This window comes from Phaethon lepturus, unplaced genomic scaffold (genome assembly GCF_000687285.1).
Source record: "Phaethon lepturus isolate BGI_N335 unplaced genomic scaffold, ASM68728v1 scaffold14793, whole genome shotgun sequence".
In the NCBI taxonomy this organism is placed as follows: Eukaryota; Metazoa; Chordata; class Aves; order Phaethontiformes; family Phaethontidae; genus Phaethon; species Phaethon lepturus.
The window spans coordinates 1-17,141 of NW_010529864.1; the positions used below are offsets into that span (position 1 = coordinate 1).

At 41.8% G+C, this 17,141-nt stretch overlaps 1 protein-coding gene across 1 annotated transcript in view; it reads left to right on the forward strand.

The window, feature by feature from the left end:
* Positions 1 to 1,039: 1,039 nt before the first annotated feature.
* ATRN (attractin) overlaps positions 1,040 to 17,141 on the forward strand; it is a gene marked incomplete at both ends in the record, with an annotated part of 39,090 nt that continues 22,988 nt past the window's right edge. The window contains 7 exons of the mRNA XM_010284072.1: positions 1,040 to 1,168; positions 3,734 to 3,939; positions 5,786 to 5,954; positions 7,309 to 7,399; positions 9,790 to 10,033; positions 11,547 to 11,730; positions 13,742 to 13,896. Of these exons, the coding sequence (XP_010282374.1) occupies positions 1,040 to 1,168; positions 3,734 to 3,939; positions 5,786 to 5,954; positions 7,309 to 7,399; positions 9,790 to 10,033; positions 11,547 to 11,730; positions 13,742 to 13,896 (1,178 nt within the window). The remainder of the gene's footprint in view (positions 1,169 to 3,733; positions 3,940 to 5,785; positions 5,955 to 7,308; positions 7,400 to 9,789; positions 10,034 to 11,546; positions 11,731 to 13,741; positions 13,897 to 17,141) is intronic.

A 17,141-nucleotide genomic window follows, 5' to 3' on the forward strand; every position in this document is an offset into this window, starting at 1 on the left:
AACTGACCACAGCCGCCATTCCCCGTCCCCCCGTGCCGCGCGGGAGGGAGAGAAATGGGGAGTGAAGCTGAGCCCGGGGAGAAGGGAGGGGTGGGAGGAAGGTGTTGTAAGATTTGGGTTTAGTTCTTATTACCATACTGATTTTGATTGGCAGTAAATTGGCTTAAATTTTCCCCAAGTCGAGTCTGTTTTGCCTGTGACAGTAATTGGGGAATGCTCTCTCCCTGTCCGTATCTCAGCCCATGAGCTGCTGCTCATATTTTCTCTCCCCGTTCAGCTGAGGAGGGCAGTGATGGAGCGGCTTTGGTGGGCACCTGGCATCAGCCAGGCTCAACCCACCACACTTAGTACAGCAGCTTTAATGCTTCTGGAACGCAGGAATTTCTGTCTTCAAACATGCCACCTTGTTTAAATCATGGCAAAATAACACGGGAAGTGAACAAGAATAACTGGAATTCTAGACAGCTTCAGGTTTACTCAGTTTAAACACTTTTAATATACATTTGTCTTTCAGAAGAGCCAAGTTGATCACTTCAGGGTTTTCTATTTGCATTCCTTCCTGCAGCCATTCCTTCCTGTAGACCAAGGTCGTGCATGTTGAGGGCAGCAGTAATGCTACTCTTGACAGTCTCAAAATCCTCATTTGTCTGCGGTTCTTGTTCAGTAATATGGTCACTGTACTGCAGGTAACTAAACCAAGCAAGAGGGCTTAATAAGTCCCTGAAGATACGTTGTTTTATCTTTCTGAGAGGGTCTTGAGGGTTCTTATGCCTTCAAGAATGAGGTTGTTGTGAGGGTTGGTTGACTATGCATACTGACAATGTCGAGATGTTTTCGTTTGAATATTTAAGGAGTTCTGTTGAAGAAAAACAATCTGATAATACTGCACTATGAAAATGATCATTACACAAATTCATTATACTTCAAAAAGATGCAAATAAATACCTTGAGTTTCACTTGTTTTACTCATACGGATTTACTATGGTTGCTTTGCTCCCTTTTATTTAACTTCTGACATTGTTTTTATTTTCTTTTCCAGTGGTCTTATTGTTCCTGAGAAAGACAGCAATGAAACAGTGCCAGAAGTTGTAGCTACTTCTGGATACGCTCTTCTACATTTCTTCAGTGATGCTGCCTATAATTTAACAGGGTTTAACATCACATATAAGTAAGTAGTATCGCTCCAAAGTGACATTGCAGGTTGAGCAAAAGGAGGTTTCCTCTTTTCTCAGTTTTGTCTTGAAATAAGCAATCGCCACTGAAGTGTGTAATTATGAGCAGATACTTGAATTTAGATTTTTATCGTTATTATATCCTTGCAATGGCTAATAACTGTAATGTGCTCAGCATTAACTTCAGTTGTCAGTTGTAGGCGTGGGCAACTGTTTGCTCAAAAAGACATGGTATTATTTATTATTTATTTTATGATATTAGACTTATTTGATCATGTTCACTCAAGGAGAATTGACGTATTTTGTGCATGTGTGTGCTCTTACGTATTCTGCAGAGATACTTCTGCACAAACATGCTTTCGCATAAGCACACACATTTCATTTGGGACAGTGGACTGTACCTACTGTTGAGGATCCTCAAGCAATTTTCTTTGGGATGCTCTTTCTTATTCAGTTCTTGGACTGAATTGCTTAATCTGCCTCCTTTTTAGTCTAGAATGGTTTTGTTATGAGACCCCCACTGCAGGGCTGCATCCACCTCTGGACCCCTCGGCACAGGAGAGACATAGACCTGTTGGAGCGGGGCCAGAGGAGGCCACCAAAATGCTCAGGAGGCTGGAACAGCTCTGCTGGGAGGACAGGCTGGGAGAGCTGGGGGGGCTCAGCCTGGAGCAGAGAAGGCTCCGGGGAGACCTTCCTGCAGCTGCCAGGGCTGAGAGGGACTGGGGAGAGAGATGGGGACAGGCTTTTTAGCAGGGCCTGTAGTGACAGGACAAAGGGTGATGGTTTTAAACTAAAAGAGGGCAGATTCAGACTAGATATAAGGAGGAAATGTTTCCCAATGAGGGTGGTGAAACCCTGGCCCAGGTTGCCCAGAGAGGTGGTAGATGCCCCATCCCTGGAAACATCCCAGGTCAGGTTGGATGGGGCTCTGAGCAACCCGCTCTAGTTGAAGATGTCCCTGCTCAGTGATGGGGAGTGGGACTAGATGGCCTTTGGAGGTCCCTTCCACCCCATACTATTCTATGATTCTATGTTATTTGGTTCATATTTCAAGTATCATAGGTGGGTGCTTTCTGTTCACTGACGTATATTTAGTCCTCATTCGTAGACTTTTTAGAAATAATTCTAGGGAACTCCCTAATTCATCGACTGCTTTTAGAAAGGTTTTGTTTTGAAATAAATGATCTCAGTATGGACATACTAGCAGAGGTGGAATTTCTTGCTTCTGATGGGGATCATGGGCTTTGAATTTTGGCTCCTACAGGTACAAAGTATGTTTGTGTTGTACTGGGAGATTTTAATTTGGGTGTAACTTGCAGAAGATACCAAAAATCAGCTGTAAAATAATTGGTCACAACTGACTTTTTGCAAGAATTGAAAGTTTTCCTTGAAATGAGGTGCTTAGTTTTTTGAATACCAGTCTTGAGCTTTCATCCTTATTAGGCACTTAAATATACAGTGGATTCTTTGAAAAATGCAGAACATTTAGCATCCCTTGAAAGCTCCAGAAGAAAATGAGGAGCCTTTGCAAAGTTACTTGAAACATTGCAGCTGAAGCAGTAGAATTTTGAAAGACTGGCTGATACCGTAAGCCATGTCACCATCTACTGCCAGCTGTCGGTGTTGCACCATTGCAATACAAGGGAGACCTTTTCTTGAAGGATGACTTGCTTTTTTAAGTTCCTTTGAAGTATTTTAATATTTCTTTAACTCCTCGCTTTCTTGATCATTTCAAACAATTTCCAAGTACTGTTTCGTGTTTTGTTTCTTTTACGTGTTCTGGTCGTTAAGCTTCCTCTGAACATTTTTACAGTGAGTAGATAAAAGGGTATATTTATTTCATTTAAGTTTAACAGTCTTTATAGTTACTACTGGACTTAGGCACTCAAAAAACACTTTTGAAATTATGGTCTTGGAGCCAGTGACTTCACTTGTCACATGACAGCGAGAATATTGAGTAGTAATCCCCATCTGGAAGTTATACCAGTTGATACACTGGCAAAAACTGGAATTTGGAAATGAATAGGGTGTCTGAATTTGGATCTTCACCAAGGATGTATCTAGTTTTGCCTCAGCTACATTGCAGATATTATAAAATCAGAAATGATTCAACACAGGCACATCTTTGGCTTGGGATTCATCTCAAGTGTGTTTCTTTGGTAAGCAAATCCCAGAATAGCATGTAATCGCGAGTAGTTTAACTATAAATTGCACAGACACCACAAAAGCCGTAAGTGCTGATTAAGTTCTTCGCTTACTGTTGGGTGTTTTAAGGCAATTCATTTACATTACAAATGGCTAAAAAGCATATTGATAATTTCTTCAAAGGAGTTGTAAGTTTAACTCATTAAGTGGGACAGCTCTGTAGATGATAGACAGCGAACAAATCTCTAGAAGTCCATCACATCAGGTTCGAGTTGAGTGGCTCTCGTTGGTTTGTATGTTAACCAACAGCTGTATTAACTTCCGTTCAATATGGCTCTTGTATTTGTTAATAAGAGGTACGACTTGGGAATCAGCTTCGTTACTGACACACTTTCTTTCCCTGATGTTCACAGTTTCGATATGTGTCCCAATAATTGCTCCGGCCGCGGAGAGTGCAAGCTCAATAACAGCAGCAACACTCTTGAATGTGAATGTGCCAAATACTGGAAGGGAGAAGCTTGTGATATTCCCTACTGCACAGATGACTGTGGGAAGCCCGAGAGAGGGCATTGCAACTTTAATGATACTAAGGCATGTTTGTGCTCTGCAGGCTGGCAAGGTAAGTCTCCTGATTAATGTGGAGAAACTCTTGTTAAGAGGTTGCCTTTTCTATGTATGGCTCTTGCAGTTTAATTGAGAGTGTTTGAGAATGTTCCACTTGACAAGTATTAGCATTTTTACTAGGAATCTACCTTTTTCTATCAAAAGATCATACCTCATTTGTAACAAATGCTTTTAAAAGCAGTTAAGCTACCGTACACAGCAGTACCAACCTGGTGTGTGCAGGCAGCAGATAAAAACTTTCAACCTCGTTCCTGTGCACCTAAAGCAAATTTGAGCCTAGTGGCAGTAGATAAGCTTTTTGAACATACGGAATGCCTTGTTCGTCAGCCATGTCAGTCTGAGCAATGGTTTGGACCAAACATACCTGTTTCCTTTGCAAAGATACACTGACATGGAAGAATTAGTCTCATGTGAAATACAACCAGCTACAGCACTGGCTGCCATGACTCAGCTATGCTGCAAAACCAGACAGTGTGTTAGGCACTGTGGAAAGAATCCCAAATGAGTATCGTAAGGAAAATGCAGCCAGTACTGAGGTTAGCATGTCTGCCTCTTGGATATAAAATCAGCTACAGGTAACATACTTCAGGGCTGGAAGACGACATCCCCTTATGCAGTGCAGTGCCTCCTGACGCTTTTCTGGAGTCTGGTTGTGCACTGACAACCAAGATGGGCATAAGTTTGCTCAGTTTTTATCCTAGCCCTGTTTTTTCCTCTTTTATTTCTGTAGCAGGTTAGTGTGTTAAGGCAAAAAAAAAAAAAAAAAATCCCAAACCGAAACAACTCACCAAAAAAACCACCCAAAAACCACAAAGCCCCCAAACAAACCATAGCAGAATGAGATGCAAGTTGCTCTCCTCTTTCTTACTCTGAATCTTCTTCACATCTGAAAGTGATCACTCTTCCTGAGAAACCAGGAGTTTTTCAAGGGTGATAAACCAGACTCCAGTCTGCTTTCTTGAACTGGAGATTACTGCTGGTAGAAACTCAGCAAGAACAAGCAGATACTGTCCTTTACAGTCGAGACCACAACTCTGTTACACAGTGATTCACTTTATTGACTGACTAAAGGATATCCTGATAAACCTATTCCCTTTTCAAGGCTTGAGCCTCTTCAGCAGGTTCTGTGCTCTCTGTTGTCTGTAGTAACCCTGTGTGTGTGGATAGGTGTTGCTGAGAAGGAGAGCATCCATGTGGCTTTTTACTTTGCTGAGACCCTGCTGCTTGCTGCTCCTCTTCTGCCACACCGTGGGGAACTGCGAAGAGAAGCCTGGCAGTGAAAAAGTTGGTTTAAGAGCAGCAGAAATATGGGAAAAAATAAGAAGTGAACAATTCACAAAAACATATTGCTGGGAAGGAGAGGAATGAAAAGAGGGAGAGAGAGCCATAGACCCTTGGGTTTTTACAGCATGCAGTTGAGCAGGTCTTCTGAAGCTTTTGGAGGTTGTGTTGGGGCTTCTATGGGCACATGGTTGCAAGGGAAGTGCTGGAAGATCCCCTCTTAGTGTGGAGTGGGAAGGGGTCTGCATCGTGCCCCCTTGTAAATCATAGTGGGGAGAATGGAGCAGAATGTCTGCTTTGCTGCATCCCTGATTCACCTAGTCTGGAACTGCTTTTTAGTTCTGAAAACAATTTTGAATTTGAAGTATCCGGTTATGGCTGGGACGCCACACACCGGGTCCATCACAGACTGCTGGTGTGGGCAAAGAAATGAAGATCACAGCTTCCATCTCTTACCTGGCCGTGCACTGTCTTTGTCATCTGTGGTGCAAGATGTTGACCTCTAGCTGAAATACAGTCTTTGCAAGAATCAACTCAATTTTTAAACCTTATTTTCCCAGGTCCTGGCTGTTCAATTCCTGTTCCTGCAAACCAGACATTTTGGACCCGGGAAGAATATTCTCTTCCAAAACTTCCTAGAGCATCTCACAAAACTGTAATCCATGACAATAAAATGTGGATTGTTGGAGGTTATGTCTTCAATCATTCTGACTCTCAGAAGGTTTTAGCGTGAGTATAAACCTAGATAATAAAGTCTGAGTAGAGGAACTTAGATTTGAGAATTATTTTTAGAAAATGTCATCTGACATGCTATGCTTTGGCCTACACTCATTCTCCAGGGGAAGGCAGCAGTATCGAAAACTTAGATTCACATTTGAGATGTGGGAAAACGCTGCTAAAGAGTGCTAATTTTGGAACAGAAAAATCATGAGGTTCCTGATGTTCAGTGAATTTTTTATTAATCTGCTTCTGACAGCATTTAACTATTAACTATATATTTCTAGGCTAGCTTCTAAATTATATCTGGCCTCATGTTCAAAGAGGGTAGTTTTGCTTCAGTGTTGTTAGCCCTTCTTTATATTATATCTGTGTGACTTCAGAGTGTTTGGCTCCTCAGTTACTCCTCAATACTAATTACTGTGCATGTTTATGCATAGTGGATGGGATACCAAACAGGGAGTGGCATTTAGGATGGTGACATCTATGCAATTAGTTGAGGAGATTTAACAGTAACTAAGATATCAAATAGTAATTGTGTACCTCATGGAAATTCCCCATAAAAAACACTTCAGGCTTCCTCTTGAGCTTGATAGTATTTGGGCAGATCTAGGCAAAAGCTGGATTTTTTTTTTCCCAGGGATACGTGCGAGAGCTGTGTGTTCTCCACTCGTGTCCAGACGTAGTAGTTCTTGTAGGGGAAGTTAAAGAAGAGCTGAAAAAGCCCACTTAGTTGTAGAATAGTTGCTGATGACCTCCCCAATTTACTGTTTCCAAGTCATGCTTGATTTTTCAACAGATACCCTATGGCTTCATTGAACACTTTCGTAGAGATGATTTTATCTTACAGGCTGTAAGCCTGGTGAGTGTAGTTCAATCTTTTATCTGAAAAACCACAGGCTGTTTTCAGGGCAAAGGGTTTATCTTGGTTCAATTTCACAGCAAAAATATGCTTGAATGACAAAGACGTAATCAAAAAATGCCTTTTAAACACTGGCAGTTTTTTTTTATTATGATCAAGTAGTTGGAACTTGTCTGAGATAAGCGTAAAGTTTTTCTGCTCTTTTGGGTGGATCATGTCATGTAAGTTCTCATAGCCTAATAGACAATGCATTAGCTCTTGGTTTTGCATGGGAAAGAAAACTCAGGGTAAAGCAAATCAATACATGGACGTTAAGTTATAGAGGAGGCTTGACAGGATTTTTTTTATTCCATGAGTAATCTGTGCATGCTTTGTGCATGCTGAAATCTTGGTGCCTAGGACTTCTGTTAAATAATTTCCCACAATTCCAGGAAAGGATGAGCAATAATTTTCTCAACTTTCATATCTACTTCTTGGGAAATTAATTCAATTTTTATTATACAGGTATGATCTTATTTCTGAAGAGTGGCTTCCACTGGACAACACTGTGAACTCAGTAGAGATGAGATATGGTCATTCGCTGGCATTACATAAGGTAAATTCATTGCTGTAGACTCGCCTCCTGGCTAATTTCTCCCTCTGCGCCCAACCCTTTCCACAGATCAGTCTTGCTTTGTGAGAAGCGTTTCTCCTTCAAAGGCTTGTCAGTGGACATCCCGGTCTGTGTCATTGTACTCCAGGGAGTCCTTGGACTGGTATTTGAGGAAGTCTGTAGTTCCTTTGCCTGTGTGTTCCTTCTTTCCCTTTATCTCAGAGATTTTAAGGCTGACTGAAGTCGTTGAGTCCAGTTTTTCCTTCTTGCTGTCTGTGCTTGCAAGGCATGCCTCATGGCTGGAGTTTGCTGGAGTTCAGCTGGTTCCCCAACTGCCTTTTGTGTAGACTACATACGTATTTTTATGAGCTCTGCTGTCCAAGGCACCAAAGCAGAGCTGGTGAATTAGGGATTTTTGGAGCCTGCTCTGCTTCTGCAGTAGACCCGTGAAGCTGTTCTTCCAGCATCTGAAACGGCAAGTGGATTTGACTGTTTCTTACCTAATTTCTTGTCTGCATGCCTTGCTGTGGGTGCAGGCCACATGAGAGCAGAATGGCAAAGTCTTTGAAAAGGAAATGAGCTAATCGTTTACTGACCTTTGGTTTCGGAATGTTAATTAGCTCATTACTGTGCAAGCCTATATACAGCATAATTATAAACACCTGAAAAACTCCACACAGCGCCATTCACAAACAGAACACTTGAAGAACCTGAGAAGGATGGAAATTCCTACCTACGAGGGCTCAATGTGCAGTCTGCAAATAACTGTTCAAAAGTAGGGTACAATTCAAAAGAACGATCGTGTCCAAAGAAGGGCAGTGAAGCTGGTGAAGGATCTAAAGCCCAGGTCTTATGAGGAGCGGCTGAGGGAACTGGGGTTGTTTCGCCGGGAGAAAAGGAGGCTGAGGAGAGACCTCATAGCTCTCTACAACTACCTGAAAGGAGGTTGTGGTAAGGTGGTTGTCAGTCTCTTCTCCCAAGTAACAAGCGACAGAACAAGAGGAAACAGCCTCAGGTTGCACCAGGAGAAGTTTAGATTGGATATTGGGAAAAATTTCTTCACCGAAAGTGTTGTCAAGCATTGGAACAGGCTGCCCAGGGCAGTGGTGGAGTCACCATCCCCAGAGGTATTTAAAAGATGTGTAGATGTGGTGGTTAGGGACATGGTGTAGTGGTGGACTTGGCAGTGTTAGGTTAACATTTGGATTCAATGATCTTAAAGGTCTTTTCCAACCTAAATGATAAGTGGGTTTACTGTCAGTGACGGACAATGGTTCTCAGGAATTTCCCAAGAAGCACCAGCTATAGTGGAGAATTTCCCTTTCCAAGGTTACCGCCTTGTCAGTAGGGAAATAGGGCTCCACTGCACACTTTGGTGGATTCATGACTGACTCTCAGATGCCTGGAGAAGCCCACAAAGGAAACTGGATGGAGTTTTGGAACATAGCTCTTACAGGATGATTAAAAAAACCCTGTCTAACTCTCCTGGCTCCCTTCTTTCCAAAGGATGCTCATTTTTTTGTCAGTGCATTAACTTGGAAGACAAAGCTTTTAGTGTACAGACACAGAGCAGTTTCCGTCATAACTGCCTTTCTTCCCAGCTGTCTTCTGCTGTTGGCATTTGCAAGCTATGGGAGGGGGATTCCACTTGCTTACTAAATTCAGTTCCAGGGATGCGGATGTCCCCAAGGTCAGGGTAGGGCTTTGAACAAGCTGGTCTAGCAGAAGGTTAGGTGAGTTAGATGATGATCATGATTCTGTGATTCTGAATCACCTGCCTTCAGGTGCCGAACTTTGTGTGCCTTTGGGAGCCTCTGAGCTCCATTTATAGTGAAAACAGACCAAGTCAGTGCAGGTAGTGAAATCTCAGAATCACAGCATAGTTTGGATTGGAAGGGACCTTTAAAGGCCATCTACTCCAAACCCCTGTAATGAGCAGGGACATCTTCAACTAGGTCAGGAGATCTGGAAAGCAAGTCAGCTCACCCAAAAGTAGGCACACCTCTGCTTTTGATGAGTTGAATGATGCTGCAGGCTCCACTGTATTTTATATATGTATTTAGGCATTCAGCTAGCGTACAGGCACCTAAATTTTGATGAATGTCATCTGAAGATCAGTCCTGCCCCATGCACCCCTTCCACTCCGTACCCTGATGTAGGGTGAATTGCGTGTGTTGAAAGTATTCTTGACGTTACAGCCTTCAGTACAAACCCTGGCAGTTGTGATTGCTTTCATATCAAATGTGACTGGTGAAGGGGATATGTTTCTCCTTGAGAAAGGAGAAGAACTTAGTCTGAGAGAAGGTAAAGTACAATACCTTCATTACTTGTGTATTAGCTGTTACCTAAATGCTAAACTTCGTTGGCTTCATTTTAAATCTAACTTCTTTCAGGATGATATATACATGTATGGTGGAAAAATAGATGCGACGGGGAACGTGACCAGCCAGCTGTGGGTGTTCCACATTCCCGACCGGACCTGGGCTCAAGTGACACCAAAAGCCAAGGAGCAGTATGCTGTTGTTGGCCACTCGGCCCACATCGTCACCCTGCAAGACGGCAGCGCGGTCATGCTTATTATCTTTGGGCATTGTCCTCTTTATGGGTATATCAGCAATGTCCAGGAATACAACCTGGGTGAGTAGAGCCCTACCTACCATTCGCTTCGGTTTTAACAGTTGGTTTGAAAATTATTTAAACGATCCATATTCCCATAGCAAAACAAAGACAGGTATGTTCTCCTTCTTTTTGTATTTATGAGATGTCCAATGTAACCTCCAGTGTTTGTGTGACACAAACAGTGCATGGGCAGCCATGTGCCTCCAACTTTATACAGCTTGTTAGGTCTGAAAGAGGAAAAAAGCTGTAGTGGAAAGGCAAAGGAGGATAACTGTGGGACAGTTTAGATTAATTTTCCTCTCTCCCTCTGACAAAGCAAACACTTCTGAAAATGTTTTTGTAACCTGCAAATACAAGAATGGCTGTAAGAATTCAGACCAGGTATCCAGTTAACCTGATACCCCTGTCTCCAGCAGTGGTGCTTAGCCCATGCTTAGGGGAACAGGGAATGAATTTCTGGACTCCCATATCTGTGATATGATTGGGTCCCCATATCTCTGGGGATAGTCCATGCTCTGATTTTAGGGTCCAGAGATTTCAAGTATCACCAGTTCTCCAGATGACCTGAACTTCTACCTAACTTAGCTGCCCTGAAATGGCTCTCTGGAGGCATGTCCCAGTGACCAGGTAGAGAACATAGTTAAGCACAGGTAGTTAACAACGTGAATGTGCTTGTTATTGTCAGAAATACTGGCCCTATCTGCACTTCTGGCCTGTTATCCTTGTCCTTCAGTCACCTTGATCCAGAGAATCTACTGGAGCCTACTGTGGTTCACTGGTATCCACCTGAGCAAGATTTCTTCCTCTAGGAGAAAGCTAGAGAAAAGCAGGGTGTGTGGGGCAGTGATTTGTCCTGTCCTGTTTTTGCCACGTGTGATCTTGCAGGCTGTTAAATTCCTTTGCCTTTTGTGTACCTGATGTGCTCTGGAGTTAGGAAGCCTGTGTAGGGTTTCATTCTGCACTTGCTACAGAAAATTGGTGTGTAATTTGGCATTTTTGTTTCACTTGCCATTATATTATGTCTAGAGTGCTTCAAACCAATGTTATTTTAGTGAGAGAGATATAGGGCCATTAATCGCATATTAATGTTTAACTGCAGTGTTCTTCAGTCATACTTAACTTGGCTTCAGTGCTGTCTGTCTGTGTGTGTGTGTATATATATATCAAAAAGTGCTTCTGGATACCATTCCAAATGAAGCCATGGTGCTAGCATCTTCATGTCATTGAAATGCAATATACTATTTCTGTACAATACATTATTTCTGTACTTTTTATCTCTCATTTACTTAGCTTGTCTGCAAAATGTAATAAATGACTGTAGAGGAGATATTTCTGGTCTAATTAAAAATACTTGACAATACTTCTTGACAACAAACTCCTTGAAGGAGAATATTTTTGGTTATGAAGTGGTAGACACAGTCTCTAGATCTGAGTCAAGGGAAACACAATTTGTTTCACTATGAGATTTGTTGATAAGTTATTAATGGAGAGAAATTAATCATGTTTTGTCACTCACATTTTTCATTCTCAGCCACAAATACATGGAACGTTTTACAGACAAGCGGAGCTTTGGTGCAAGGAGGATACGGTCACAGTAGTGTTTATGATCTGAATACAAGATCAATCTATATCCATGGAGGTTACAAAGCATTCAGTGCCAACAAATACAGGCTAGCAGATGACTTGTACAAATATGAAGTTGATTCCCGTATGTGGTAAGTAGTTCTTCGTCCCATATACCACGTTCTTGTTTGCAGTGGACAAGAGGATGGGGCATTTGATAAGGGTACAGTAGTATGTAGTAACCTGCATTCAGGATAGATAGTGTGCTCTGGTATCTGTTCTTTTCATGTCCCTTTATGGATAGAGAATCATAGAATCACATATAATCAAGGCTGTGAATGAGCTAAGAAATCCATTTTAATCTATTGTATTAAAGCTGAAAAGAAAAATATTTGATGGGATTTTCTTGCCAGCAGTACAGACTGTGCATATGAGCGCAGTTACTGCAGTCAAGTGAGTGATAAGTCATTCTGCAGTTAAGACTGCAAAAGAATTTCTGTTATAACCCCATTTTCTTCTGGCTCTGTAACTGCTTGAAATGTTCATTTCTATAAGCTGACATCTTCTGTTATTTGTTTCTGCCCAAAGGTGAGTTTTATTTAAAAGCTATAGCAAAACTTCACAACTTTGAGCTATAGAGGTGAAATACATCCTCCTCAATTTTTCTTAAAGTTGTTCTTAAAGGCATTTCACAAAAAGGAGACTGTCTTTTGAATTCACACATACCAATTTGAGTCACCATATCGCGTTTTTTTGAGAGTTTAAAATAGTTTGTATTTCTGCAGCAACTGTTTGTGAGTCTATACTGATGAGTGAAGTAACTAGTGACTAATGTCCAAAAACCTTCCTTCCTGCTCTCCTACATGCAGTAACAACCATGCTTCCTTTCTTGGTTCACTTGATCCTCCACTTCAGCCGTGGAGCAGACAAATCTGGCTGAATAGGCAGAAAATGTCACAAATGTGACAATATTCTTCCGAACTGCTGTAGCACCAACTTCCTCTTGTCATGTTTATTTTGTCAGTCTCGAGAGGACTGTCGGAGCAGGCGAGCACGCGCGTCGCACTGAGGCGCGTAGGAGTGTCTGCTCATCATTATCTATCCTTCTTTTTTTGTTGTTCTTTGGTAATTTAGACCCTCTCTCCCTCTTGTGATTTCATGGAAGGGCAAAAAAAAAAAGCAGTTCCCTGATCTTTCTTTTGGCTAGTGTGTTTCTTCCTGTGTTCCCTCCGGTGTTTCGACTGGCAGCTTTGCAAGTCTGACGCCGTGGCCCTGGCAGGGACAGAGTAACGCTCAGAAAGCCCCTGTCCGCTGCGATGCCGCCGCTCATGCCTGGGGAGCGGGTCCCTGCTCCAGCGCGTTGATCTGTCATTTGCTGAATATTTTATTGTGAAAGTCTGGGCTTCAGCGCAAGCTGCGTTGGGGATGCTGCCGCCCTGCAGACCTGGTGGGACAGCCTGCAAACGGTGACACCGCTGCCTGTGACACAGGTGTGGCTGCGTTGGGGTTTTCCGGCAGTCCCACCCGCTCAAAAGAGTAGGGAAATTCTCCAAAGGGTGACCCTGTGGCTACGGTGCTGTTAATCATGCTGATGAAAGGTGAGGTCAGTGGAAAGTATGATTGATGCTGCTTATGATTAAGTCATGGATGAGGCGTTGAGTTTTGCAGGTATTAAGCTGCGGGGCTCCATTAGCAGCAGCTGCAGAGGTTTCCTTAAAATAGGTTTCTTAGTTGTGGGAAAGAGATGATGCCCGGTTTGAAAGAATTCTTTACATTACTATAAAATATAGGAGTCTTCCCAGGCAGTGTCCATATTGGCAGGTTTAGCTGGCTATGCTCAAAAGCCCAGTTAGTGTGAAAACCTGATAATCCCTAGGGAAGGGATTTTGATGGTTTTAAGACCATAGCTTTGGAAAGAGGCTTTCATAGGTATATTTCTCCTATAAATTGGGAAGCAGATGGGAAGATGAGAGAATGAAATTATAGGAGCAATTGAACAGTCTGGAAAGGAAGTTGTTGAATATCTCATTAGGAGAAGTAGTTAAATGCTACCCCCTCTCCTTCTCCCCACATCTCCGAAACCTTTAACTTGGATTTGTGAATTGTTTTGTCTTTGCCAGGTACTCTTCAGTTTCAGTAATACATATATTTTTATTTCTGAAGGACTATTCTTAAAGACAGTAGATTTTTTCGCTATTTGCACACGGCCGTGATAATGAGTGGAACCATGCTGGTGTTTGGAGGAAACACGCACAACGACACCTCCATGAGCCACGGTGCAAAGTGCTTTTCTTCAGATTTCATGGCGTATGATATTGGTGAGTTCTTGCAGAAATGATAATAATAAAAAATCTTGGATATTCAAACAGAGCTGTCTTCAAGAAGACTAATTCACGTGCTGGGTATATTATACCAAATGCTACTAAGCATACTGCAGAAGAATGTGTAATCAGGAGAGGCTCGTTTAGCTTGCTGCACATTACCAAGCAAATGAGCGGTGCAGCGATTTCTAGGCAAATAACAGCAGCAGTTATTTGGTCAACAGTTTATACACAACCTTGGGCATTAAAAATTACTCCTTAAACAGAAAACATGTTGTTCTACCATCTCGGCCATAAAGCTATCCTGATATTTTGAGTATGTTTTAATCTCTGATTAATCAAAAAGGCAGGCTGTTAGGACAGTTACAAGCACTGGCCACTGCTGAAGCTCAACTTGTACGTTGCACGCTCTTGTTTTAACTGCAAGCTGGCTGACTTGTTTGGCTGTGCTGTTTGTAATATCAGCTTGTTTATATGTACGTTTTATAAGCATAAATATCCCCATAAGCACTATTTAACAGTAAAGCCAAACGATTAGATTTTATTCGGAAGGATTGGGTTTTGATGAGTTTGAATAGCCAGAAGAGGGCAGCGTTTCTTTGTGAATTTGGAGGCCAGAGACAATGCGTTTAAGAAGAAAAGAAAAAGAGAAAAAGAGATGGAATTATATAAAAGAAGGTGCATGAACATCCAGATAATTCATGCTGGAGAAAAATACCATTCTGTACTCATTCTGCCTTCTGCTCTTGGAATTCCTTAAAGGTAGGCTCTCGTGATTGATTCCTTGAAATAAACATGTAAGCCTAAATTCTCGGAGTGACTGTCCACTGAGATGTCACTCCTGGTTTGTGAAAGGAATGTGCAAGCAAATGGATTACTTTCAGCAGCAGCAGGATTCGGCATCCTTGTGCTATTTTGCTGTCTGTTACAGGGATCGTTCCCTTCTGCTTCCTGTGATTTCAAGTCATATTCCTGTCAAATTTATTATACGCCCCTAACCAGCTTTATTTTGAGTTTTTTCCTTGAAGAATTAAAACGAGGTATTTCGACCGTCATGGACAGAGTAATTTTTTTTAAACTTTGATAGCAATAGTGATAGATTTTTCTTGCTATATTTTGCTATCTTCTCCAACCTATTTGAACTGTCGATTAGGTGTAAGCCTCAAATTGCATTAATTTGACAAAATATGCCAATAATGATGTTCATTTTGATTCCGTTTAGTTCCTGTTATGTGAAATAAGCATTGTAGTCAACTTGCCCAGTCCTTACCAGTTTTACACCAAGAATTAGAGCTTGCATTGCTTGCATTTCACATGACAGGGATGAGAGGGGTTCTGCTGCTCTTGGGTACTTTCAGTCCTTAGGGCAGAGACTCTCAGGCTGGAAATAACAGCTTTTTTCCAGAAGAAAAAAAATGTTTCTTTTTTCTTCTCTTCTCATGGCAGGGCACCTTTCTTTGCCTTATCCCATTGGACCAGGAGCACTACCAGGAATATGCTAGCGTGCTGGCTGATAGTTAGTGTCTATCAGAAACAGAAACACCTTCCTGTGGTTTTTGAACAATGTCAGCAGTAATTATATTGGGTTTTCATGGGAATAAGCCCATATATTTTGCGGAAGCATTGTAAATATCAAAGCTTATTGTGGTCATGGCACCACAGATGGATATGGCTATCACATCTTTAATATTAACATGCTTATGTGTTTGTTATCTATACCTTGATGCTCCCAAGGCTCAAGCTACCCAGAAGAAAACCAAGCAGCAAGGTCAATTGGTACTGAGTGCCTTCGGAGGAGAGGCGTAGTCATTGGCTCTCTTAGCATACTGTAGAAGTAGGGAGTATCTGGCTAATTTGCTCATTTTTAACATCTTGTTGAAGAAGGTAATATCTTAGTGATCATAGTGATGGTTGGATGACTGCAGAAAACAGAAATTAAAATGCAGTCTAAAATAAAGGCTTCAAAAACAGGTGTTTATAGAATCATAGAATCTTTGGGTTGAAAGGGATCTTTTAAGGCCATCTAGTCCAAGCCCCTTGCAATGAGCAGGGACAACTTCAACTCGAGCAGGTTGCCTGTCCAACCTGACCTTGAATGTTTCCAGGGATGGGGCATCTACCACCTCTCCAGGCAACCTCTGCCAGGGTTGAAGTCTTCTCTTTAACCTTTGCCATTAAAACTTATTTCTGCAGTAATTTGTTTTATTTACCATGTCAAATTTTTCTGGTTTTCTCTCTCCAAATTTCCAAGTAATCAGATTACATGCGTTGAGTGTTGTGAGGACATATTATCATCTTTTTTGTGTGTGTAGGATGCAAACAGATGTCACAGAGATGTGTGCTAAGATTCTCTGGAAGTTTAGCAGATTAGGTAGATCTGAGAATGCATTAATGCTTCTCATCCTTTTATCCTCTACTTGACCAAGTTGGGACTTATTCAGTCAAAATTGTCCAGGTGATGCCCAGTTTTGGAAGCTTTTAGGATAGCAATCCAGCTCTCTGTGTGCGTTTGCATTTCTTGTTGCTTTTCAGGACAAGCTTTTGGACTATGTTCGCGTTCAGGTTGGGTGAGCACTTGGGTTGAAGAGTCTCTCAGTATTTTCCCTACTCTCTGCATGCTGCAATGACTAGTTAGCACTTCCTATCCCCAAAATTGGTCTCTCTGGCCTTCTGTAGAAGAGTTTCCTGCTCTGCAGCTGTTTTGTCTCTGGGCGTACAAATGCCTAACTTGAATCCTCTACCTCCTCCTCTCAACAATTCATAGTAGCAAAGGAACCACGTGTGAGTGGCAGCCCTTCCATCGCTAGATGTTCACCTCCAGGAGTGAAAAGGCAAGGTTCATGCTTTCCGAAGGGTCATGTCCCTCGCACATGGGATGTGTCTAAAAGAAGAATTGAAACTTCACAGGCAGAACTGTCTCAAAATGTAGTTACTGGGGTTTAAGTAACTGTTCTTCTCCATTTCTAAATAAGTTTTAACTTTGGGTTTTTGTTTTTTTTAAATCAGTATGAAATGTTCCTGTAAAGGCTATACTCCTACAATGATCTTTTGTCCCCACAGGAGAGAAATTAAAACTCTTCTATTTTACAAAAATTCACTTCTGATGACAAACATAAAAAGAGGCTGGATGTTTTCATAGCACGTGTGTTCCATTTGAATGGTTTATTTAATAAATCCTGTGCATTGTAAGTTTTAGGCTTGGGTTAACTCATAAGTCAGGAAGGAGAGGATTCTTTATATTT